The following is a 27,251-nucleotide window of genomic DNA, read 5'->3' on the forward strand; positions in this document are numbered from 1 at the left end:
TTGTGTCTTATGCAAGTATTCTCTCATTACCTCTAAAAAGAGATAAATAATCTATTTCTTAAATTAAAGAGGTTTACAACTGATGCTTTGAAATATTTGCAATGACCAAAACAGTCATTGTACACTCCTTCCCTATATGCTGGAGTGGTTAGTACTCACTCTGCAAATTTTTCTTCCTGTTGGCTCTAGAACTCAACATTCTCAGCTCTAGAAACAACAGTTTGCTAAGAAACCATATTTTAATTAAAAGCATGCTTTAAAAAACCCAAAAAACCTAGAATGGCGGGGAGCTCTTTTGTTCCCAACCCATTGGTCTTCACAATTAAAAAATAAAAAGTTGTTGCCACAATAGTTTATTTTTATTGCCCTTCAGGGTCTGCAGATGCTGCAAAATTGATATTGATGCCATCTCAACAATAGCAAAGATGGCATCCCAATACTTTAAATAAAATGACTTTCCAGCAACCAGAGACATTTTTGATCCTCTGTTTGGCTTATCTTTATACTACAGACATTTTCAGAACCAAGAGAAAGTCTCCATCTTTCAGAAATAGGTTTTTAATAACCTTGGGGAGATTCCAAAAATTAATCCCTGCCACACAAACATCTTCACAAAACAGAAAAGGGAAAGAAAAAAGATGGTTGAGGATTAGGCTTTAGCAGAGCAAATGTTCTGTGACAAGGTATGATCTAGTTTACAAATAAGCATTTGGTTCCACTGGTAACTCAGATAACACTTCTAGAAAGGCGGGGGATCTAAATCTGCTAGGGCTGTTCACTTCTAACTTCCTCCACCATAGCTTCATTCTGTTTACTTTATATAAAGTAAACTCTTATATAAAGTAAATCTCTCTGTTAGAGAGATACTACAGGACTGAAAGATTTCAGATGTGGGCAATGCAGAGAGCAAAGTTAGTTGGATTTTAAGCATTTTAGAAATTACTCTGCATTTTAAAGCTTTTTCAAAAACCTTGCAGTGTTGGAGTGCATCCTCCTTTTTCTTTTGTTTTCATTATTTTTTTGCTAACACTGACACCATATTGGCATATTTTCTGTCTGTTGCCTTTGCTATGTATTTTTTTATCATCTTCATTTTAGAATAACAGTGGGGGGGAAGCCTTTAGTGATATAACATGTTTGAACTTGCGTACTTTACAAGGTCAGCATTATGAGATAATGCAGGAAATTACTGTTTTGCAGTCTGATTCATTTGTTTTTTATTTTATGCAGTTGGGTCAATAGACTGATTATTATTTAACATTTGTATTATTTCAAGTTTTTCTGTGAGTCCTTTGTATTGTAAATTTCGCTAGCATGTACAATAGAAAAACTATAATTAAATCTTGCTCTTCAAGTACTATGAAACTTCCTGCCGCCTTCAGTCTAAACTTTGCTCAACCCATGAAACGCTTGGACTACTGCAATGCGCTCTACGTGGGGCTACCTTTGAAGGTGACTCGGAAACTACAACTAATCCAGAATGCGGCAGCTAGACTGGTGACTGGGAGCGGCCGCCGAGACCACATAACACCGGTCTTGAAAGATCTACATTGGCTCCCAGTACGTTTCCGAGCACAATTCAAAGTGTTGGTGCTGACCTTTAAAGCCCTAAATTGCCTCGGTCCACTATACCTGAAGGAGCGTCTCCACCTCCATCATTCTGCCCAGACACTGAGGTCCAGCACCGAGGGCCTTCTGGCGGTTCCCTCGTTGCGAGAAGCCAAGTTGCAGGGAACTAGGCAGAGGGCCTTCTCGGTGGTGGTGCCTACCCTGTGGAACCCCCTCCCAACAGATGTCAAAAAGGAAAACAACTACCAGACTTTTAGGAGACATCTGAAGGCAGCCCTGTTCAGGGAGGCTTTTAATGTGTTTTTTTCTTCTGTTGGAAGCCGCCCAGAGTGGCTGGGGAGACCCGGCCAGATGGGCGGGGTATGAATAATAAATTGTTGTTGTTGTTGTTGTTGTTGTTGTTGTTGTTGTTGTTGTTGTTGCTCCAATCAGGAGCAGAAGGGCGTTCTACTCATTCCCCTATTACTGCCACTGTGCACTTAATCAGACTGTGAGGGTAGAGACTTCCTTCTCTCTTCAATTTGTCCATATGCATTGTTGTCAGCAATGCTGCTGGGGCAGGTGGGCAGTAGACTGGAAACTGTGATTTATTGAAAAGATTTATTGAGAAGAGGAGGGGACCCTGCATCCTTTTAACATATTTTATGTGTGAGGGCCAACTGATAAGTTTGTGACTGCAGGAAGTTAAAGTTAGAGTTTCTCTTCCTCTGATACAACTGCTATCTGAAGTATTGCTTGAGGTTCAGATTCCCAAACAGATCACCTGACAACACTGCTTATAATTCCCTACAATAATAACTATACTTACTATGCAGTCTCAAGAAATTGGATCTAAGCATAGATCTGATTTAATGTTTATCCAGTCTTGACCTTGATTGTCTGCTACTAGTCTCATGCCCAACATTGCTCTGGAGATGAAGGAAATTGGTGCAGCTTTGAAAGGGTCAGTCTTCATAAAAAAAAAAGCCATTGTATCTAAATAAATGTAAACCAAGATCATGGCCACTGGTCCCATCACCTCCTGGCAAATAGAAGGGGAAGAAATGGAGGCAGTGAGATATTTTACTTTCTTGGGCTCCTTGATCAGTGCAGATGGTGACAGCAGTCGTGAAATTAAAAGACGCCTGCTTCTTGGGAGAAAAGCAATGACAAACCTAGACAGCATCTTAAAAAGCAGAGACATCACCTTGCCTACAAAGGTCCGTATAGTTAAAGCTATGGTTTTTCCAGTAGTGATGTATGGAAGTGAGAGCTGGACCATAAAGAAGGCTGATTGCCGAAGAATTGATGCTTTTGAATTATGGTGCTGGAGGAGACTCTTGAGAGTCCCATGGACTGCAAGAAGATCAAACCTATCCATTCTTAAGGAAATCAGCCCTGAGTGCTCCCTGGAAGGACAGATTGTGAAGCTGAGGCTCCAATACTTTGGCTACCTCATGAGAAGAGAAGAATCCTTGGAAAAGACCTTGATGTTGGGAAAGATGGAGGGCACTAGGAGAAGGGGACGACAGAGGACGAGATGGTTGGACAGTGTTCTCGAAGCTACGAACATGAGTTTGACCAAACTGCGGGAGGCAGTGGAAGACAGGAGTGCCTGGCGTGCTATGGTCCATGGGGTCACAAAGAGTCGGACACGACTAAACGACTAAACAACAACAACAAATGTAGATGAAAACCTGTTCCTTGATTTCAAGAGCCATCATGCAAAAATTGATTATGATATCCAAATGCACATGGTGTTCAAATGCATAGTGAACAGACAAAACAACTTTCAAAAATATATAGTAAATAATGTTAAGAATTCTACTCAATATTGATCCAGAGCAGAACTCTCAACGTATAGTTAGAAGAGTAAAAGACTTAGCACATTGCAGGATTCCCCCCAAAATAGGCCAGAGGCAATTGTATTTCTTCCTGCAGAGTTTACTACTGTTATTGAAGGTAAATGAGCATAATGGTCACAAATCCATACATTCAGGATTGGCACTGTCCATAAGAAATCCAGTTGCAGCTGACTTAACCTAAATTTACAATAACTTATAATAAGACTAAAGCCTTAACACTAAGTATACTTTGTACAGAACACCACACCAGAAGGAGAGAAAGACAGAAAGTGAAACTCAGGCTCCTTCTGGCCTGTTATTATAGTCAGAACCAGTCCAAATCAGATGTTCAGCTTCTCTGAAGGAATAACCCAAACATCAGGAACTTCCTGCCTGTTTTCTAGGCAGAATAGAAACTTACTTGTGGGCTGGAAACTTCCAGCTTGCACTAGCTTACATCACACAAAGAAGCTTCCCAAACCCTCTTGAATAAATTAGAATAGGAAAGATCTCTACACATCAGATCAATACTTTCTTAACCAAAAAATGCAAACTGACAGATAACTGGTCCGAAAGTTTAAAAAAGGAAGTCAACTTTCCAAACACTTTTTGGAGCTGTTCAGCTATAGTTTGCTTGATTTCTGTGACTCATAGTGTTTATTTGTCCAATATGCAATTGTGCGTTTTCCTGGTTTTTGGCCACAGATAGCTTTGCTACTAATATAACATGCTAATAAAAATATATTCACAACTGCAGAAACCTACATCTTTCCATCCACCCTTTTAACAGTATCTCAAACAGAGGGATGTTAGGACCCTTCTACAAGCAAAGTTATGCCCTTCCAACAGAACTACTTATCCTTTTTAGTATGCACTGGAGTTATGCACCATCTGCTCATAATTTTATAGGTAATTTTGTTTAACAAGCCACTTAGCAAAACAAAGGCATTCTGGAGCCTTTGAGATCCAGCTACCACATGCGCGGTGTCAAAGCACACCCCATAGGAGCAGAGACGAGCTCGCCTCTGGTAGGTGAGACAGGAAGCCACACAGTTATTTTAGGTCAGCATCTGTTTATTATCTAGATTCTAGGACACAGGCCTGGGTGTCCTAATCAGTAGGGAATTCCGTGCTTCTGATACATAAAAGGAACTCCATTTCTCCATGAGCTGAGGTGCAACTTAAATACAGTTTTGCACAATCAAGTCACAATACAGTTGCCTGCAATTGCGGACAGGAATAAACTCTATCATGATCGTTGTGCGCTGATTTATCCAGGTGAAGAGTATATGAGTATCACAAATGGACAAAGCAGACTGGAAAATAAAGGAGCTCTTTAGCTGGTTTAATTACTTCTGGTCTCCTCGTGAGTAATATAGTATAGGTACTTAATTGCAGGGGGTTTTTTTGATGACAGTTGATGGATGATGGACCCTGAGGCGAAGGAATCCATGGTGTGATGGAGACAGGGCTTTGTACCACAGCCCATATTTAAGAGGTTCCTACCCATGTTGGCTCCTTCATGGATCACTGAGGTTCCAATACTTTGGCCACCTCATGAGAAGAGAAGACTCCCTGGAAAAGACCCTGATGTTGGGCCAGATTGAGGGCAATAGGAGAAGGGGACGACAGAGGATGAGATGGTTGGACGGTGTTCTCGAAGCTACCAACATGAGTTTGACCAAACTGCGGGAGGCAGTGGAAGACAGGAGTGCCTGGCGTGCTCTGGTCCATGGGGTCACATAGAGGCGGACACAACTAAACAACACCCATGTTGGACTGAGCAAAGGCTGGCACTCTTTCAGTCAATCAGAGCACAGGTCACAGATAAAGCGGTCCTTGATTCAGTACCAGGAGTGGATGGGTTTGATAGCTTTCTCACCCAGGAGGTGTCCTGATCAAAGCAGAGTGCTGGTCAGTTGGAGATGATAAGTCATAGCAGCAACCTTCAGGGGTTAAGCTGGAGATGCTCTTCAAGATGGAGTCGAGCTTTCAAAAATTGAACTTGTGAAACTTCAACCAGAGTGCCTAGTAAGCCCAGACCAGCAGATCCTCCCCTGAAGGCTAGCATACATTATATATATATATATATATATATATATATATATATATATATATATATATATATCCATACCACCATCATCATCAGTAGTATATTTATAACCCACCCTTCAAACCTAAGGTTACCTTGGCAGTACACAATGTTTCATTCAAATACCATCTTGCCAAGTACCCACATTTCTTTTTCTTCTTGCTGGTTTACCTGATTTGTCTGCTGATTTATTTCTTAATTTTCACCATGACTGCAATATGTTGGCTTCAATGGACACTTCATTTCTCAAATTCTCAGTCCAAGAGCCATTTTCAGGTATAACACAGAGCTGTGTGTGCATACGTAAATTCTAACCTGAGCATCTTAGTCTCGCGTGGGAGGGCAGTTTCACAGACTCATTGATTTTACTGATTTCTCTTAGGAAGAACTAGAGTGTTTCCTTCTGCCCGTGATAAATTCTGTGTGCTTTGCTGCAAGCTGCAGTTCACCAGAGAATTATGTAAGGACAACAAACCTGTTTCGCTTTTCTTCAAGCCACTCATGACTGATTTGCAGATAGGAACCTGCATATGTGGCCTAAACACTTTCTCATATATCAGAACTGACTGCTGGGAATTGCAGCTCTCTGAGTGGAAGAGGGGTCTCCTAACAACTCTCAGCACCCTTAACAAACCACAGTCCCAGGAATTCTTTGGGGGAATCCATGACTGTTTAAAGCGGCACCATAGGGAAATGATTAATTTTCTTCATGGGCATAAATCCCTCCATGAATGAGCAAAGCCAACAGGTGTAGTGTCAGCCAAGCCAGTTGCTATGGTAATGGCCCAGTGCCGACTATATACGTGATGAAGGCATGTCAGCTCATCTGGGGTCTTGTGCTGTGTGCGTCGGGGTCAGTCTTGTGAAGTGAGTGGGTCTGTCTGTGTTCCATCTTGAATTGCCAGAACAACAGAGATACTTTGTACTTGCATGTTTAAATCTGCAAAAGTCTACAAGTTGTAAGTAACAATATCAAGAACTGTTTTATTGAGCCTTATCTTCTGCAGCAGTAAACTATTTTGGACCTTAAACTGCCTCTGTGTAGTGACTGGAACTGGGGACAACTTCCACCACTGCATGGGTATCTCACCTCAGATGCCCAGCATTCTCTAGGTATGACAGACATTCAATATCATCCACTGACAGAAGATTACAATGCAGAGTGTTGGCGATGGGGGAGTATATTTTAAAAGCAAGCTGCACCATGATATGATGTACAAGTGGTCATTGTTTAACATGGGTAACCATCGTGTTGCCCTCCAGTAGTTGCTGGGCTACAACTCCTATCAGACCCAGCCTATATAGCCAATGTTCAGGAATGAAGGGAGTTGGAGTCCATGAACATGTGGAGATCACCCTGTTGCCTATTCTTGATTTAACAGTTAATTACCCACTGGAGACTAGGATACTTGTGTATATTTCTTTATGAAGGAATTTAAAGGCAAATAAGCATGCACATTCTGTCCACAATTTGCTAATTGAATGGTGTTTCTTTGTCTTCCAGAATGTCGGGTAGTGAAATCCACTTCCTATACCAAAATAGCTTCAACACCACGTAGGAGCACTACCAAGAGTCCTGGTCCGTCTAGACGCAGCAAATCTCCAGCATCCACCAGCTCAGGTAAAGGAGTTTATGTAACTTTACATAAATACACTATTGAAGGAAAACTTTCAAGGGCCTGCTTGGAGTAGTTGCTCTAGGCTTCATAAACTATAGTTCATAAAGCTGGGAATCCACAAACCTCCTTCTCACCTTGAACAACGCTTCATTTCTGGGTTGTATTAAACCACAATTCCCTGTTACGTCTGAAATGGGGAACTCGGATTTAACTGGTGGCACTGTGGTCTAACCCACAGAGCCTAGGGCTTTCCAATCAGAAGGTCGGCAGTTCAAATCCCCGCAACGGGGTGAGCTCCTGTTGTTCGGTCCCAGCTCCTGCCCACCTAGCAGTTCGAAAGCACTTCGAAGTGCAAGTAGATAAATAGGTACCCCTCCAGCGGGAAGGTAAACAGTGTTTCCGTGCGCTGCTCTGGTTTGCCAGAAGCGGCTTAGTCATGCTGGCCACATAACCCAGAAGCTGTCTGCAGACAAACACCGGCTCCCTCGGTCAGTAAAGCAAGATGAGCGCCGCAACCCCAGAGTCATCCATGACTGGACTTAATGGTCAGGGGTCCCTTTACCTTTACCTTAATAACTGGAATAATGTAACTTAAAATATCAGAATCAGCTGGTTAAGGATTTCATATCAGTGTTCATTTATATGTACTATTTATTCAGTTGTAATAAATTGTAAGTTCCTTACTATACCTTTATTATTGTTGTTGTTGTTGTTGTTGTTATGTAGGTTTTAATTCTGAATTGTTTTTATATTGGTTGTTTGTAATTAACTGCATTTAACTAGAGTTCCCTGGTTTGGATGTAATTGAGAACTCAGGCATAATGCAAGACAGAAAGGAAGCACTTGGCCCTGATGCCCTCTGTTGGCTTTGTAGGCCATAAAACATCACTCAAACCAGGCCAGTGTCTCTATTTTTGTTAACATATGACTGGTTTTGGTGTGGAAAGGTAATTTCCTTGCATATTCAGAATATTATATAGTATGATATATTTTTGTTGCTGCTATACGGACTGTCATTTCTCTTGTGTAATTGATTTCTGGGCTTGTTACAATTATTGTTGTTTACCTGTGGTTACTGTTTTATGCACTGACAGGATGTTGGACTAAATGGGCCACTGGCATGATCCAGCAAGCTTTTCTTATGATTTTTATAAATTTGATTATTGCCCATACCAGTTTTAAAGCTGTGTGTAACCATGAAAACAGAAATGAACAAAATATACATCTTCATAGAACTGGCACTCCTTGCATTTAAGTTGTGATTATTCTTTTAAAAGCATACATTTATTTTCAGGCCATCCTAAAACACATTTCTCAAAACACAGGTCTAGAAAAAAAACCCTCTGTTTTCCCCCTTTTCTCCTTATACACTGCTTGTGTTTGTATATAGGTTGGCACAGTGAGATAACTGTGCACCATTGCCTTAAACTCAACTTCCCATTCAGATTCTTCCCTTAGCCTAGTATAAGTCTTCCTGAAGGTGGGCACCATTGCCATTCTAAGAGAACAAGGGAGAAGTTCATGGTGAGCTCCGGCACCTATTTTTCTATTAACAAAAAACAAAACACAGCACTAGGTAGAGCCAAATTCAGTAGTCAAGGTTCAATAGGCTGCAGTTCCTTGGGAAGCTGAGCGATTTACTTGACTACAGTTTTGTTGCCAAATGGTCTACAAATCACAAAGCTTTCCACACCTTCATTGTATATTTGGATAGGCTAGGATGTAGTCCCCTGCCACTTGATACAATACTTGCAGCTGTCCTAGAGATGTCAATATTAATTTTCACCACTGCTGTTTTTGGACATTTTCACATCAGTCAAAACTGAACCATGTCAAAATTTGAACTGTGTCTAGAGGACATCATTAATTGGGTGATATATAAATGCCATGAATAAACAGTATACTCTTCTCTCCCTTCTGGCTCTGGACTAGAGACCATTTTAATGGTATAAATATAAAGAGGGAGGGGATATATGAAAGAAATTCTGTGCAAAGCAACTGCTTTTTGTGATAGCTCCATGGTAAGGCCAGCACCAAATGGATTTATTTTTAAATGGTATCCTGCATTGTCTTAAAAGTAATCACTGTGAAATATTTATCACAGTATATAACAACATAATGGCCATTAGTTTATATGATTGCAAGATGCGAGTTGTCATGGAATACCTTGAACTAATTGCATTTTTTCCATATTTTTAATGTGGGTGGATAATTAAATTTAAATATGGCTAAGTGTATAGCTTTGACCAAACTGTGGGAGGCAGTGGAAGACAGGAGTGTCTGGCGTGCTCTGGTCCATGGGGTCATGAAGAGTCGGACACAACTAAACAACTAATCAACAACAACAAGTATATAGCATAGATTTTAAACAGGGTTATAAAACTATCATTAGTTTGCTCAGCTGATTTCCTTCTGCTTCAGTGGGTTGGCTGATCTGTAAAACAGAATCTCCAGCCGTTTCTCCTGATAATGGTTTGTTTCCATCAGTTTTTTACATTCTGTCCTTGGTCCCACAAAAAATAATCATCACCAAGTCCCACTGAAACCAATGACATAAACTAACCAATCCTTGTGCTTTTAATTGGATTTTGTCATGAGCTGTACCTGGACCCATACCTTTTTGCACTATGGTATTGTGCCTTTCCTAGTGAAGGGATAATCCCTCATTGAGTGGGATAAAGTTAAATAAAGTACAGTTTTGTTTCCAGTTGTGCCTCAGCTTTAATTTATACCCTGAACTGGGAATAAGTTGCTTCAAGAACCCCAACATCAAGAATCCTCACTGCAGATTCATGCTATATGCTACCACTCATAAAGAATCCCTGAATTCACATCTGATTTATACAGGGAATGATCAAGGCCAGGCATCCCCAAACTTGGCCCTCCAGATGTTTTGGGACTACAATACCCATCATCCCTGACCACTGGGCCTGTTAGCTAGGGATGATGGGAGTTGTAGTCCCAAAAGATCTGGAGGGCCGAGTTTGGGGGTGCCTGATCAAGGCTGTATCTCCTCAGCATCAGTCATGTTGCCTCACTCCCATCTCTACCTAGGAGTTTGTCAGGTGCCTGCCCCCCAAGAAGAGACCGTTATTCAGTGAAAGAGTGCATGCTTTGCACTTCTAGGCATTATCACTACCACCACCTCCTCCTTTGCCCTTTAACTATCTGTGGCCTTTTAGAAGTGGCCAGGTTGTTTTTAATGTATTCCCTATCCCTTTGGTTTAAATGTACCTATGTGGGTTTTGTTTGGTTAGTTTGTTGAAGTCACTCTGGGTTAAAAGTGACAACAAATTTAATAAATAATAACAAAATAATAATATCCAGTTAAAAGGGTGACTTAGCAGGTGATGGTGAAAACCTTTTCTAAGACTTCTGAGGGCAACTGCCAGTGACAGTAAACGATACTGCGTTAGATGGGTATTTAGTCTGACCTGCAGCAGGAGAAGCTTCCTTATCCTGGCTGAGTCAGACCAGTGTGTCCATCCGGCTCATCATACATTCTCTACTTTGTACCAAGCCCTGGCTATGGAGACATCTCAGGTTCCCCAACCTTTATATGGATCTGAGCCCAGGTATCAGCTTTCTAAAGTCGGGCATTTAACAGTTGGGGACCATTCATTCATTCTCCACCATCACCTGTATTCTGAGATGGTACATTCCCATAACCTAGTGGTGGACCTTGGGGGGTCTCAGATTTCAATGGCACCCTGTGCAAGGCCAAAATTCAGAGCCCCCCCCTTCTCGTGCTCCATTCTAAATCATAGTTGCAGCATCTCCTGTGGTGCCTCCGAGGCTCAGAGCACAGTGTGACCAAACCATTCACACACCCTTAAATCTGCCTCTACATAACCTGTCTGCCATGTTACAGAATCTGAATGTCTATATTGGTCCAGATCAGCTCAGAACATAGGCTTAGCTGTGAACTACACAAGCTGTCTTGTGGTTCTTTTGCTGTAACAGCACACAAAACAAAACATGTTGCAAAATACTCTTGGCGTACACAGCTAGGTGCAAGGACGTCGTCTGTGTCATTTAAGGTAATGGTTGTTGTGCACTTCACTTTCATTATTATACTTTTTTTTAAAAAAAAAAACACCCTCTTGGATTATTATTATTATTTTGCTTGAACACATTTCACTTTATTCCCCTTATCATCTTGGCCCCTGTCCTTTGTCTCTATTGTGTCTGGCAACCCATTTTAGTAAATAAGCAACATCAACTGAACAGGCATGTTTTAGCAGAAGTACAAAATGTTCTCCCCTCTACTAGCAGTTGTTAAAAAGCAATATAATTTTAGTACAATGTGCTGCCGTGGCTTTTTTCTAAGAAAACTGGCAGATTATCCTAGAAAATAAATACGTGCTTTTAAATATGTGTTATTGGGCCCTGCTGTGAAGGTTGAGGTGTCACTGTTTTAGAGCCATAGTTTCCAGCTTAGTGTGTTGTGACATAAATGGTTACAACTTTAAATTCAAACCCTACAATACAAGGAAATTTAGTAAGCAGACTGTCATGTTCCTACATCCTCCATTTAGGTTGCTCTTTGGTCTGAAAATATCAGACAGAGGGATGCGGGTGGCGCTGTGGGTTACACCACTGTGGTGCTTGGGCTTGCCAATCGGAAGGTCGGTGGTTCGAATCCCCATGACGGTGTGAGCTCCTGTTGTTCGGTCCCAGCTCCTGCCAACCTAACAGTTCGAAAGCACACAGTGCAAGTAGATAAATAGGCACCAATCCGGCAGGAAGGTAAACAGTGTTTCCATGTGCTCCTCTGGTTTCGCCAGAAGCGGCTTAGTCATGCTGGCCACATGACCTGGAAAAAGTATCTTTGGAAGCGGGCAAACGCCGGCTCCCTCGGCCTGTAAAGCGAGATGAGCGCCACAACCCCACAGTCGTTTGCGACTGGACTTAATTGTCAGGGGTCCCTTTACCTTTACCTTGGTCTGAAAATGTCAGAGACCCAGCATGAGCATAAATCAATACAAAGGATTTTATTTTGGCTTAAAGTATTTACTGTCATCCTCAGTGAGTAAGACTTCAACATAACTGGTAAGGCAAGCAAGAAGGCTTTGTCTCCTGGCTAGTAACTACCTATCCCAAATAACTACTTTGAGAAGTCAGTGTGGATATGTGGCCTCAGGTGCACCCCTAAGGCAGCCTTCATATCATGCCATGCTGGCTTGGGTTGATGGGAGTTGTAGTCCCCCATCTAGAGGGCACCAGGCTGGGGAAAGTGTACTACCAACAAATTCAGTTCCAACAAATGCTATTTTCTCCACACTTCTCTTTGCCTGTCAGTGGAGTTCGCCTGAAGGCCGACCATTGCTGATGCCTGCTTCCAACACACACACACACACACACACACACACACACACACACACACACACCTACCTTTAATCCAAGTGGAATATCTGTGAAGGAAACTGAATACAAAAGCATTGTTAGAATGCAAAATCTGTGTCCATTCTGCACCTACAAGCTACTATGAAACTACAAGGTTCTGTAGGATGCAGTGAATACTTCTTGAAAATGACATGTACTAGTTTCAAGTTGTCTCAGACCACCACAGAGAGTGTTGGCATTACCTAATAAATATAGCTTTCCTTAGCATACAGGTCCTTGAAAACTGGAGATGAGGTATTGGTCTTTGCGCTGGATTTCCTGATGGAAGGATGACCATAAAACTCGCTTTCCAATACCTCTTTCCATCGGTTTTAATAAAGTGGTGATATCAGGCTGAGTGAGGAAGGAGGGGGAGTCCACCATATAATCTGGAGTATACTACATGGGTACCATTAGTCCACCTAGCCCCAAATTGCTATTTGGTGGCACTCTCTGGGGACTAAGATGTTTCCCAGTCTTGCTACCTGAGAACCTTTGAAACTGGAGATGATGGAGAAAGAACCTGTAACCGTATGAATTTGTCTTATGCTGCACCCTGGGTGACATGATACCTGTAACTGTCTTCAAAGCCATATTGTAGTCTCTTCAGGATCCTCAAAGGAATGTTAGAGGTTTTCTATGTGCAACATGTATGTGTGGCACCAGATGCCACACATACATGTTGCACATCGAAAACCTCTAACATCTAAAAGAGAAATTATATACAAGCCCAGGCTGTTTACAATCTTGGTAGTAATGTGTTGCTGGCTGGCATGCTTCTATCTTTCATCCTTTACTAGATTAGCCTGCCTCTTAGAAATCCATGTGTAGGTGTACTCCTCCACTCCATTTAATACCACTGATGAATGAGTGCTGATTCACAATCCTTTGTCCTTGGCATGCATTCACTCAAAATCCTGTTTGAGTGATGCACATGCTTGTGAAAAACAAGAGACTTCCCAAAGCACAGGTTAAACCTTTCCTTAACATTCTAGCTGACATTGTCTGTTAACTACATGCCTTTCCCACACCACAGCCAATGCATGGAAAGAAATAGGCTTTCAAGGATGAGCGCTAACATATAGCAGAATTTGTAACCATTAGTTACCATGCCAATCCCTTTTCTTGTCTCAGCTGAATATATGGCAGATGGGGAAGGAACGCCTTCTCCACCCCACAAACCTCTAAAAATCCAGTTTTCTCTGATGGGTTTAGCAGTTGCGAGACTGCCAGTCAGCTGTGGCTTTACAAGAGTTATTGTCACTGTGATTTTCACATGAGTCATTTAGTATATTGCCCCCAAAGGCACCTCATTATGATTCAGTGTGCAGCATGTAAGATGGTTAAGGCATTGGGGCTTCGCCGATCAGAGTGGGGGCTGCAGTTGCTCAGCATTCTGAAGTCGCAGCATTGTGCTTAATTACACCTTTGATGTAGCCCCTAAGACAGCACCTGCACCTCCCACTGCTGCTCGGAAGACGTCAGCCTTACGCAGAAAAGGCTTCGGCTTATGAATCCTGCATCTCATTCAGCTCTCAGTGTGAGCAGCTTTGGCTATCCTTAACTAATCCCAACGCTTCCCATTTCTGCCGCTGCTTGGGTATAGTACAAAGGCAAACGTTTTCCTGCTTGGCATTATCTGATTAAACACTAAGTCTGTGTCCATGTTAGAACTCATAGAAGGTAAGTTAAATGCCTTATTACTATCCTGACATGTAAATATTAGTACAAGGTGGAGAGTTCGGATGTCTGGTAGTTGCCGCTCCCCACCCCCTCCCCTGTTGCTGATGAATATAGATTGTAACCTAGAAGTGGTGTGTCTGAGGAGACATTTTCTTCCGTAGCATTTCTCTTTCTATCTATGTGATTTTTCACTACATTGTTAGCATCCTTTGCTTAGGTGCTGCTCTGTGCTGTGCCTTCAGTCTCTGCTAGGTTTTTGCTCTTCGTTTTACAGCAGATTTTATGGAAATAGAAAAGGCTACTCATAACAAGTGTCTCCACAGTTTTAAAGAGTCATTCATATTTAGAGGAGAGTAACCGAGGTGTATTGGGCATCATTGTTAGAAATGGCAGCACCCATAATGCTTGGGTCAAAGGTGCTATGTGGACACTTCTGCAAGGTAGTGACCTATTAGTACCAACACTGTTTTAATATTGTCTATAATATAGCAGTGATCTTAAATTTCTAATAGATTAAGAAACATATATAAAGCAAGGAGTGGAAGAGATTTCATGCAGGCAGCAGCAGGGTGGGGAAAGCATATGGCTCTGCATGTTTTTGCATGTACAAGCACTCCACAGTTGAGTACAATAATTTTAATTTCATCGGTGTTGGGGCCACACAATGAATACCAATTAGTTGATCACTCATCTAAGCACAATGTAAGGCAGGCCGGTATTGAATCGTAATGTGGAGAGTGCTAGCTTGAGAGGTACTTTATTTAATGCTTATAAGAAATAACTGGTTAATATGAATCATGTTTGTTGCACGTTGCTTGGTTTTTTTTGTTCCAACAATGTGCATATCTAATTTATTTATTTGTCCTTCTAGTTAATGGAACTCCTGGTAGCCAGCTTTCTACTCCCCGCTCTGGGAAGTCTCCAAGCCCTTCTCCCACCAGCCCAGGAAGCCTGCGGAAACAGAGGGTAAGGAAACTTGTGGTTATTAAGAGTGTCCAAGAGAATACCTTGATACTAAATAGCTTAATCTGTTGCAGTGGTTTTCAAACTTTATTCGTTTAGGGATCTGCTGAGAAACCCCTTGGGATAGGGAATTCCCACCACCCACCACCCACCCCCCGCTTTGCTTGGCCCACAGCTCTACCCTATTTCCATGTCCCATCCTCTGGAAAATTTCATTAATTGTCTCAGAACCTGATGTACGCACAGCTTGCTCATTTTGGAGCCTCCCATTTGTTCCCATTAATACTGATCCCCCCCTGATAAGCAGAAACAATTGTGTGCATTGAAACACTGGGTGCAATATGTTTTCCCAGAACTCTGAGAGTATTGTTTCAGTTTGTACAATTGTTCGTGTGCATAGCATAACAGTAAGAAAAAACAGTGTTGTGGAAAAAATTGAAGGAACTGAAAGCTGGGGCAAGAACAGTACATGTGTGGTTGTCTTTACAAGGTCCAGAAATCTAATCCAAAGTAATTGCAGATAACTAATGCATTGGTATCACAAACACACCCAAGACCTGGGACCTTATTGAGAAATTTGGAGAGGTGAAATTTTGTAAGCATCCCAGAAACCCCTGCAGGTAGATCACAGATCCATGGGAAATTGCAGAAAAACATGTTCCTGCAGTGTTCTGGCCAAATCTGTTGGGCCTCTCTGCTGTCCCATGTGAACTGAGTTCAACCTGGTAGACACCCAACAGTTTCTTGTGGCTGAATTTTGCAGGGTAATGAAGGACAATCTGTCTTTTGGGGGTTTGGCAGTCCATTACTCCTCCCCTGACAAACTTAGAAGAAACTCCAGGGCTCATGGGAAGACTGTTTGAAAACCACTGTTCTTACAGGTGTAGCATGCCTGGTCAAAATAGCTTGTCTACAGTTCTTGTTTAGAAGCTGTTGTATAAACTGGAACAACAGTTGAACTGAAATGACTGCCCTTCTTGGCATTTGTGAAAGAGCTCTCTCTAAGAAAATGTACTCCTTTTGTGATGCTACATTCTTAATGATATATTGCAAATCGTTTCTCTGTTGAAAGAAAAATGCCCTTTCCCACCCTTCATTCAAAAACAATGAACTCTATGGTGCAAAAAGAGACAAAAGTATGTGCCCCCTCAAGCCAAGAGCAGTGAAAAATAATGAAAGAACAATTTATCAATGCACAAAAAGTATTTGAAAAAATACACCTGCACACTCTGGTTGCATTTGCACAACACACTAAACAATGGTTTAGCACACCACACCTGAGCTGGAAAAGCCCAAGTGAGCCTTGGACTTACATGCTTTCCCCTTCCCTCACTTCCTTTCATCTGGTCAGGAGGAAAAATTGCAGCATCTCCCTTAAACTTGGTCTGTCTTTGCATACAAAGTGAGGATCATTGTTAAGGGTGATTGATATTCAGTGCTTGTTCTGCTCAGAGTAGATCCATTTATGTTCCTGGACACAACTAACTTGGATTCATTAATTTCAACGCATCTACTCTAAATAGGACTAAGCTGAATACAATCCTAAATCACTCATTCTTCTCAGATTCAAAATTAGCCATCCTCAAACCACAGCTTATGAAGCTGGCTTGTTTAACTTAACCATATGTAGTATAAACCACAATCTAACTTTCATACTCAATGAGAAACCGAGTTCAAGAGAACGTTATTACTGTCAAAGCCAGTGGTTCCTAATTGGGGGTCTGCTGAATGCACCCAGAGGGTCTGTGGTCTCATCCCTTGCCTGCCCCAAACTATTTTTTTGTCCTTTTTGCATGATAATATCACAAAATTATGGTCTTTTTTGTTTTTAGTATACCTAAAATCCTTTGCTTATTAGGAGCTACCCCACATTTTGTTCAAAAAATTGCTTTGCAGAGGTAACTACCATAGAGTTATCAAAAAATTCAAAAGTAGGGGGTCCGTGGCTTGGCTTTTGAAAAATAGGGGGTCCTCAGCAATTAGCTAATTTGGAACCACTGGTCATAGCACTTATCCTGGTCACAAAGAAGAGGGAGAGCATTTGAGCCCAAGGCTTGCTTATACTTATTCCCGTGTTCATCATGAGAACATCACCATTATTAGACTTTAGAAGAATCTATTTAGTCTCCTATGTTAGTGCATAAACCAATAATCATTCTGAAATAATTATAGCAGTTATTTTCATGCTTGTAACATATTAGTACAAAACACCTTTGATTATATTGATTATTATAGGGCTAACTAGTCGGAAGAGGTATCTCCTTTACTTCTCTGAATCCTAAAGAAGTCTTCCTTAAGACAGCACACTCATGTCTCTCATTTCTGTTTACTAATATGGTTAGGCCCATCATTTCTCTGTGTTTTGGCTGAACTAATTTAATAATCCAGGGCATGGTCTTGAAGGCACATGATGTAGAAATCTTGCTGAAGCTAAGTAGGATTGGGTCTGGTCAATATCTAGATGGGACATCACTTGGCAATGTGTGGCTCACCTTGAGCTCCCTAGACAAAAAGGTGAGAAATAAATGTAATAAATAGCCTAGCTTACAGGTTGGCTGTGAGAGAATGATATAGCTATGATTAGTAACTGCTGGAGAAGGCACCTGTTGAGGCCTGCTCATCAGTAGGGGGGCCTCAATTCCAGTCCTTGGAACATCCTGGACGTGTTCCTTGTCTGTCTTCTTGCTGCCTACTTACTTATCAATGTTGAACAAATACGCTGGGGAGCAGCAGCAGGAGCAGCAGCAGGATATATCTTGTCTTTTCCCTCTGGGAAGTGATGTGAATTGGGCCAGGAGAAGGGCAAGTGAATGGGCAGTGGCAGCTGTGTTAAGGATAAAGAAAATGGGCACCCTCAGATTAAAAAAAAAAACACACCAAGAGCCTGATACCAGTACTCAACTACAGTATAGACCAGGGGTCAGCAAACATTTTCAGCAGGGGGCTGGTCCACTGTCCCTCAGACCTTTTGGGGGACCGGACTATGTTGGGGAGGGAATGAATGAATTCCTATGCCCCACAAATAACCCAGAGATGCATTTTAAATAAAAGGACACATTCTACTCATGTAAAAGCATGCTGATTCCCGGACCATTCACGGGCCAGATTTAGAAGGTGATTGGGCCAGATCCGGCCCCCGGGCCTTAGTTTGCCTACCCATGGACTAGAGGCAAGTGGGATCATAGAATCATAGAACTGTAGGAAGGGACCAAGAGGGTCATCCAGTCCAACCCCTTGCCATAGGAGCCAACTCTTAGGCGCCGTTGATGAGCATTCCCATTCAAATGGTGTGTGCGCACTGTGTCATGTGATCGATTATGTGGGGCAGGGCTTACCTGCACCCAACAATATTTTATTCAAGTTGACACCCCTGCCCTTTGCAATGCAGGAGCTGTTAATTTTAACTATTGTTTAGGGAACCATGGCTTCATGTTGGTTTGCTTCCCTAACAATAGTTAAGTCTAACCACAACTTGTCCACAATCAAACTTAATGCTAAACTAGTTGATTAAAAAACAGTTTAAGGACAGACAAAAGGCAGTACACAGCACATAGTTAAAGAATGGAATTTGTTACCCCAAGAGGTAGTAATGGCCACCAACTTGGATAGATTTAAAAGAGGGTAAGATAGATTCATAGAAGATATTCATGGAGGCTACTAGTCATAATGGCTATATCACCTTGAGTATCGAAGGCAATATGCCTCTCAATAGCAACTGCTGGGAATCACAAAAGTCATGTGCTGTTGATCTCATGTCCTGCATGTAAACCTCCAAAAGGAGAACAGAATGTGAGAACACAATGCTAGGCTAGATAAGCTTTTGGTTGGATCCAGCAAGCCGCATCTTATGTTCTTATCTCCACCTCATTGGGATGCCAAGAGGAGGAGAGGAAAGGAGTGGAGCTGATGTCTGTGGCTGATTCACACATCACTAAGCCATTACATCTGAACGAGGCCATAATTTATAGACTTCAATGTTTGCAATCATAGTTTCAGGGCCGGCTCTAGGGGTAGTCTGGGTGGTGTGGGGTGCCAGGGCGCCGGCCCAGTAGGGGGGCACTGCGTGGCGCCCACCCACTGCACGGCGCCCGCCCACCAGCCACAGCAAGAAATGGGGCGGGGGCGCTGGAGCGATCTCCGCACCACGGCACCAGGGCGCCTGACGTGCTTGAGACGGCCCTGCATAGTTTGTAGCTTTTCAGTCAGGGAACTGGCTTCAACTTATCTCCTAGACTCTAGCTTTTCATGAAGTACCTAATAAATTTACCATGATTTTGAGGTGAATGATACAGTTAGTATAATAATTATGTTGTTCCTTTTAGACCTGCCTCTTCAACATGTTTATATTTGATGCACTCCTTCCTTCAAAGAAGATGGAAGGTGCTGTCACTCTAAAATTAAAGACAATTACTGATTAATTAGCTATTCGTGAACGGGAGGGGTACATCTCTTTGCAGTATCTTTGGACCAGCTCATAAATGGAAGCACCGTTTTATCTCTTTCTTCTCTGTACAGTCTGGGGAGCGTAAAGAAACATCAGAGTGAATCAGAGAGAATGAATCAGAATGAGTTCAGTAAAGTACCATTATAAAAGCAGAAATGACTTCAACTAACTTTTTGTTCTTTCCCCCATCTGCTCACATGAACATTTTGTGTTAGTGGGTTTTTTAAAACCGCCTTCCTTAAATTTAAACTGGCCTTTTTGGCTTCAGGACATGGATGATGGAACTCTTTGATAAATTTGGCGGCTGGGCAGATAGGTGGAGGTAAATCTGAAACTTAGTTAGTCTCTAAGGTGCTACTGGAAGGGGGGAAAATTATTTTGTGTGTCGTATTTATCCTTTCTATCTCCCTTACTATACTCCTTTCAGTCCCAAAGAGCATGATCTTGTAGTCCTCATTCAATACTGAAACGAAACCTAAGTATGTGCAGCTGAACTTAACACAAAGTTGTGCACTTCTTTCTTCACTCCCCTTTGTGCTGAATTTTAGGTGGCATGGACTTCAGAGCAGGGGTCTTGTCTTTTTGTTCTTACTTTGTAAAGCACTTTCATCATTAATGGCATAATTATTGTTAGAATGAATTAAGCCTGCTTATATCATCACAGATCTATATTTTTTTCCACTTTTTGTGGGAGGAATGACATGCTGGTAGTTATATATTGACAAAAATCCCATGGGTGCAAATACAAAATGGCTGCCATGGGCAGCAAAAACAAAGAGGTGACCAGTGAGTACCATAACCAAAACAACAGCACCAACAACCCCACGCTGGTTTTCTTCCTATAAATCAGGGGTGGCCAATTCCCAAGAGACTGTGATCTACTCACAGAGTTAAAAACTGGGAGTGATCTACCCCCTTTTGGGGGGTTCAGGTCAAAGCTGTTGAGTTTTTTTAAGGAAGGGAAGCCCTTTTTGGGGGTTTAGGTCAAACTTGTTGAGCTTCTTTTAGGAGGGAGGGAGGCCCATTTTTGTTTAGGGCTTCAGGTCATAGTTGTTCAGCTTTTTTTAGGGAGGAGGAAAATTTTGGGTGAGCTTTTTTTAGGGGTGCCAGTGATCTAGCAGTGATCTACCACAGACATCCAGTAATCTCCTAGTAGATCACAATCTACCTGTTGGACATGCCTGCTATAAATGATATCCATGTCTGATTGGCCTAATTACAGGTAGGTAGCCATGTTGGTCTGAGTCGAAGCGAAATAAAAAAAAATCCTTCAGTAGCACCTTAAAGACCAACTAAGTTTTTATTTTGGTATGAGCTTTCGAACTCTCTTTTTCTATGAACTTCCAGAAGGGCTGCTTGATATCATTCAGGCACATTGAGTTGCCCTTTTATTGCATGAGACTCTCAGCCTAATTTCACGTGGGCGGCAAGGAGGGGGAAATGGGGAAAGGTGGTATCAGAAAGAGTGACAGAAAAGTGGGTGCCTGCCAACTTTTGGCTCTGGCCCTGTCCAGTGCTAGCACCTGGGGGAATGTGGTCCTTGACAGAATAAAGTATCTCCACCCTGTTTTACTGGATGAATCTCTTTTATTGATGTGACCTCCAGGCACCTAATAAAATGCTGTTAATAGTGATCTTTAGATAAGTGCACATCAATGATGCGAACTTGGCACACATTTCTAACTATCTTCAAATGACAATTCAGTGTGCATCAAGATAATGTAATGAGATCGCCTCCAGTGCATCTGATCTCTAGTGTCCAAACATTGATCCTGAACAGAGCTTGTATGTTTATGGAGGTTGTATGTATGTCAGCTTTGTTCAGAAGGCATGGTCAGTGTGAAGAGCTGGGGCTTGTAACTGCAATTCCACTCTCCCTTCTGACTGATGTTATACTGTTGTCATCTGGACACAGCTTTTGTTTTTTTGATGAAGCACTGGGTGTGGTGGTATTGGATTGGGCCCTTGGTACTTTGTGCGTATGGCGAATATGAATGTGTTGTAATGATGAATAAAATACAACTCAATGTATGAGGCATTAGCAACTTTTTAAAGATCTGTAATATTCCATTGTTAGCATACTTGCCTTCCATTCTTTTTTTCATTCCGTTTGGTGCATACCCCATCCTTTATTAAGCATTACAGTAAAATTCTTTAGGGATGTGATTTGCTCTAGAAGAGTGCAGGGCAATAAAAACACCAGTGTCAGTGAAGTTAACTCTTTATTCAATAAACCGAAACAGTGCAGGCCTAGTGATCACAGCAATTCTTCCCACTATGCCTTGTCCCAACGAGGCAGTTGCAATGACTGAAGGTCCTTGCCTTCCCACAGCTCTCTAAGGCTCCTCCCCTGGGCCCTTCCCCAGCAGCCTAAGGCTCTGTTGCCTTGTATCTCATTGCTCTTCATTTCTCTGTATGTTCAGGGAGACTGGGGGGAGGGGTGCAGGTCGCAGCAGGAGGGGGAGGCTCCCTGGTTTCTTCAACAGCCTGCCTCATCATTGCCTCCTGCCTTCCCTCCTCTCCAGCATCCTCTTCTGCCTCTGAGCCAGGACTGTTCTCTGTCCCAGCCTCTTCCTGCTCACTAAACCCTGTTGCCTTTTTAGCTTCTCACACTTCCTCCTTCCAGTCTGCTCCCTCATCTCCCTCTGACCACTCATCATCGTCCAACCACCAATCCCCTGGCTCTGAGCCTTCTTCCCTTGGGGTTCTCTCAGGGGTTCCCCAGCTAGGGCCTCCCACCACTCCTCTGCATCCAGCCAGGCCATGGTAGCAGGTAGAGTATGTGTACAGACAGGCCTAGGGTTCAGGAAGTGCTTGCTGGTAAATGGAGTTTGCAGTGATTTGTGGGTGAGGCACTTGACATCGTGGGGGTCACTTGACCTCATCACCATGGCAGCAAGCCACAGCAGTTCTGCTCCTTCCTGTACTACAAGGTAACATGTGAAGCTCATGTGGTGGCTTCTTGGTGCTGATGTCTGGAAGAGCTGCAGTGAGGACAACTCCTGCATGGTCTGGGCTTGCATTATGTTAATTCAATGAATCAGGAAGGAGATGGCTCAGGCACAACTAGATTTAAGAACTATTCTAAGTATATTATGAACTGGTGGTTGAACCAGCTTCAAGAGGGATCTGGGGCCTATATATAGCTTGGATGCCCATGAATTCCTCCAATTTAAGATGACCCTGAGTACAGATGGAGTGCAGATAACAATGGAGTACTATTACTATGTTGTGCAGCCTCCATTAACATCTCCTCTGTTGTATAAATTCAACTCCGAAGCTCAGTCTTAAAATAAATTAAGTTTACTTGCACCTGCTGTGTAGAGAAACAATCCCTTCCAGATAAGTTATTTGTGTTGTATCAACTTATGGCACAGAAGTGAAATAGTTTGAAGTGTGGAGCAGTGTAACAGGGTGCCAAGTTATTTTTTAAGATAAATTTATAGACTTCAGGGGGGGGGGGAAATACTGAGTGGTGTACATAATATGGCTCTCCGATAAGTTGCTATGTGAGCATGAGCATTAGATGCTCCCACACTATAACATAAAGTTCTCTGAGCGGCTTACATTAAATAATAAATGAATAAAGTTAGGCTCACAAAGCCAAACAGCAGAAAGGCTGAGGAAGTTCTAAAAGAGATTCCTGAGGAAAATTTTCAGCTGTTACACCAAAATATTTCCCCTCTCCGGTATTTGTTGCTGGAACAATCAAAACAAAATAAGTCTTTGGGACATGGGGAAGAATATGACAAGATTACAGGACTTGTCCACATCCCCCTGGGATTTATTCCCTTAGCTCTCCCCTCTGGTTCTCTAAAGCTTTATTCATGTTGATATCATGAGGCAGTGCCATCACTTTATTTCATGATTTGGCCTTTTATTCTCCGTTATTTTGTATGGGGTCTCTTTTGTCCTCTTATTTCCCCTTCCCATATCTGCTTCTTTAATCGCCTGTGGCAGTTTGCAGTAGAATTTTATGGATGATAGTTTTAAAACATTGTCTGGAGAGTTGGTGCAGGCTAAAAAAATTAAGATATCAAATGATAAAAGGGTGTGAAAGGAAAATAGGAAAGAAATAGAAAGAACGAAAGAAGATAAGCACAGACCTTTTCCTTGGTAAGTTGTTAGTCATTCCTTTATATAACTCCCAGGGATAGCCAGTGTGGTACTCACTCAGAGGCAGAAGGGGGGGCAGAAGGACCGGGGCCCCAGGCACACAGTTTTGAGGGGGCACAGCAAGGAGCCCCCACAACATGCTCCCTTATTGAGGCCAGAGCTGCAGGGATGTACGCCGTGCTCTGCCCAGACGTTTGGGGCTGGGGTGGCTGCAGCTCCATCTCTTCATGGCCATTGAAGGGACGTCTGCATGCCACCCAAGATGAAGGGGGAGGGGGAGGGTGTCACATGCACTAGGGAATTGTGGAGGCCGGTTGCTCGGCATTGGCCCAGTGCCACCAGACTGTGGGTCCAGACCTGGAGGTGGAAGCTGCAGAGAGGAGGAGCTACAGTTAATGGCATTACTGTGCCTCTCCTCCCCTGGGCTCTGGTGCATGAGTGATCTGCAGAGGCAGCTTCCTCAGTGATGGCCCAGCCCTGCCAGCCTGCCCGGTCTACCAGGGCAGCACAACACCCTGGGCACCAGCAAACTGTGTTACGCCACTGTGCTCTCCAAATCCCATCAGTCCCAGGCACCATTGCTAGTGGGCAGGGTTGATGGGAATTACAGCCCATCAACATACTGGTTACCCCTGTATATAACCTCATCAATGAAAAGTCAGAATCAGGTTTATACCATTTAATATTTGTTGCTGTTTGTGATAATTCCGTTTGTGTTTGTTTATTGTAAGACTGGCAATGTCCCCTAACAGGCCACCAGTGGAAACAGGATGTTTGACTTGGTGAGCCCTTGGTCTAAGGGAGCCTTTTCCAACCTGGTGCCCGCCAGATGTTGTTGGACTGCAACCCCCATTGTTCTGGCTGGGACTAATGAGCACTGTTGTCCAACAACTGGAGGACACCAGGTTGGCAAGGGTTGATTCAAGGCTTCCTCGTGTGTCCTTCTACAGTATTGTACCTGTTGTGTTAAGTTTTCTCTCATCATTTTCCTATGGAGTCTTCCTTTGTGCCCATTCCAATGCCACTGGGACATTGCCTTTTATCACACTCTAGTGTTGTTCAATCTACAATGTTGCATGGGAGGCATGGCAAGTCGTATTAACACTGTATTATCTCCATCTCCACTAAACAAACGCCTCCATGTAATTCACCTTGAAACAAAGCTGCTATCATTCTATCCCATTCTTATTCCTGAACATCCTCTCTTTATTTTTCTGTACTGTATATCTGTGAGACATGTGTTGTGCTGTGTAGATTGAACGAGGCCATCTATTATACTCCCACATCTCTGGCACTTGTAGATTATTTGATCAGTCAGAGGATCCTATCAGTAGGAGTAGAAAACGAATGGAGATAGTCTTAACACGCACACAGGCTCACTTATACACATGCTCTGTTTCTCTTTGCTCATATGAACTGGTTGCTTGGCTACCGTCAGTAAAAGCACAGCTATTCCCCGCCCCCCATATGCTGCCATTCTACCAAACTGCTTCCGTTCTCTCACATACTGAGAGATGAAACAAACAATAGGAATGTAAAGGCATTCATTATGGCATTATCAGGATTCTCAGCATACTGTCATGCTTTAAAGAAACCATCACTAAGTAGATGTCAAAATTATCAAAGGGTAAAATGTCAGAATATAAATTATCTCATATACATATATATATCTGCTGTAGGTTTTTTTTAAAGCCTGTTTTAAATCACAGGAATGCTGAATTTATTTATTTATTTATTTATTTCGGTCTTCCTCTCTGGCGCTAGTTAAAAAAATTAAGAAGTAAAGTTGCAGTGCAGCAAATCAAGCACAGTAAACAAATCTATACTGCACTTCATCTTACAGGACCTGTATCGCCCTCTCTCTTCGGATGATTTGGATTCAGTAGGAGACTCTGTGTAAAAAAACAAAAAACCAGAAAATGGAACAGTGCATAATGGTTTGTGATTGGGTGAAGGTTTAACACTTTCCTAAGAATGTAGTTAGCTGCTAACCGACATTAGTGAATTGCACAAAAGCGTTTTGCGTATTTTAATATTAAAACACCGGCGTTTGTCCCTATATACATATATAATATATTAACTGTAATGGTGTTATGTGCTTGTGCGACTTGATTTCTGTACAAGGGCTCTTAGGCTAGGTGATAACAAATTTTGTAAACATTTTGAGATGAAAATTGGGTAGGGTAAACATAATGTCCAAAGGTGCTATTATTTTCCAAGACACTCACCGTGATATGTAGTTGAGAGCAGAAGGGATACATGTTCAAGGAACAGCCTGAGCATCTTCTCACTGCTACAGGCATCTGCCCTCCTCACTGAAAAGTTTCTCCTGAGGGTGAAGAAACCCTCAGTAAATAAATGCCTATGATGTGGGTAAGGGGGTTGCTGGAGGAGCGGATATCAGTAGAAGAACTTCCATGCACATCCTTTCCACTCACAGTAGCACTGGATACGAGCCCATATCTTTACTACTGTTCAACACTTTGTTTCCAATTTTTATTGGAAAAGGGGCCCTTGCCTGTAGAGCTGTTGGCAACTGGTAGAAATTGTTATGAAAATAAAATGCAGTTCAGATGCACTTTGCTCATACTGCTTGTCCTTTTTGAACTTCCGTAGCTCTATAATAAATCTGCCCTCATTATAAAAAAATGTGTGCTGTATAAACTGATGACGTTGACAAATTTTGAAGAAGAAGAAAGAGCTGCCTTAGCTTGGAACGTCCACTTATTGAATCCTTCCTGTACAAGGGAGCCCTGTTGAATTCCTTTCATTTCCTTGCCCTGCTCCAAACCCCTGGCCCCATTTCACACCATTCCAGGGGTGTCCATTGACCCTCAGGAATGGCATTTTGGGGACCCAAACAGAGTTCCACTCAATCTTCTATAAGTCCGCCCTTGAGATTAAGCATCTTATGGTATCATTTACACCACACAAACACTTTCGCAAATTTAGGTCTTTCACTAGGAAATGTGTTTTTGTTTTTGCTTTGGACTTTTTGCATGTCTGTTAGGTGTAAATATAGGAACATGCTTTGCAGGTTTAAGACACAGCTTCCCCCCCCCCCTCAGTTAAAAATAGAAATCTCTATGGTGATTGAAGTATTTGGGTCTAATCAGCCATTTCTCATTTTCCTTTTTATGGGGACTTGTTAAAAAAAATGAATATGCTGAACTCAGAGCAGCAAAATTATGTATGTGTGAATGTATGTATGTGTTAAACTAATTATGATGATGGGCATGATCCAGTGGAATGTTTTTTCTATGTAAGTCTCAATGATTAGAATGGGAGAAGTACAAGATTCCCTTGGTGCTTGTGTATTATCTCTCTCTTAGTAGGGGATCCTGAAATTTCTTAGGAGAAATTTCTTTTGGATTGGCCCTTAAGCAGATATTTACAACACTGTTTATGCTCCACTGCCTTGTTTTGAGAGCAAGAACTCAGTGCTTTTATTGCAAATCATTATGGTCTTGCAACACTGATTTCTTGCTTTTAATTTATTGATTGTTACTTCTAGATACTGTAGCTTAAACACATTGGGTAAGGTTTTATATGAGGCA

At 42.3% G+C, this 27,251-nt stretch overlaps 1 protein-coding gene across 2 annotated transcripts in view; it reads left to right on the forward strand.

The window, feature by feature from the left end:
- DCLK1 (doublecortin like kinase 1) overlaps positions 1-27,251 on the forward strand; it is a 197,069-nt gene that overhangs the window by 109,716 nt on the left and 60,102 nt on the right. For both annotated transcript variants that reach the window (XM_060273780.2, XM_060273781.2), the window contains exons 5-6: positions 6,989-7,105; positions 15,043-15,137. In XM_060273780.2, the coding sequence (XP_060129763.1) occupies positions 6,989-7,105; positions 15,043-15,137 (212 nt within the window). The remainder of the gene's footprint in view (positions 1-6,988; positions 7,106-15,042; positions 15,138-27,251) is intronic.

Source organism: Zootoca vivipara, chromosome 4 (genome assembly GCF_965207765.1).
Source record: "Zootoca vivipara chromosome 4, rZooViv2.hap1.1, whole genome shotgun sequence".
NCBI lineage: Eukaryota > Metazoa > Chordata > Lepidosauria > Squamata > Lacertidae > Zootoca > Zootoca vivipara.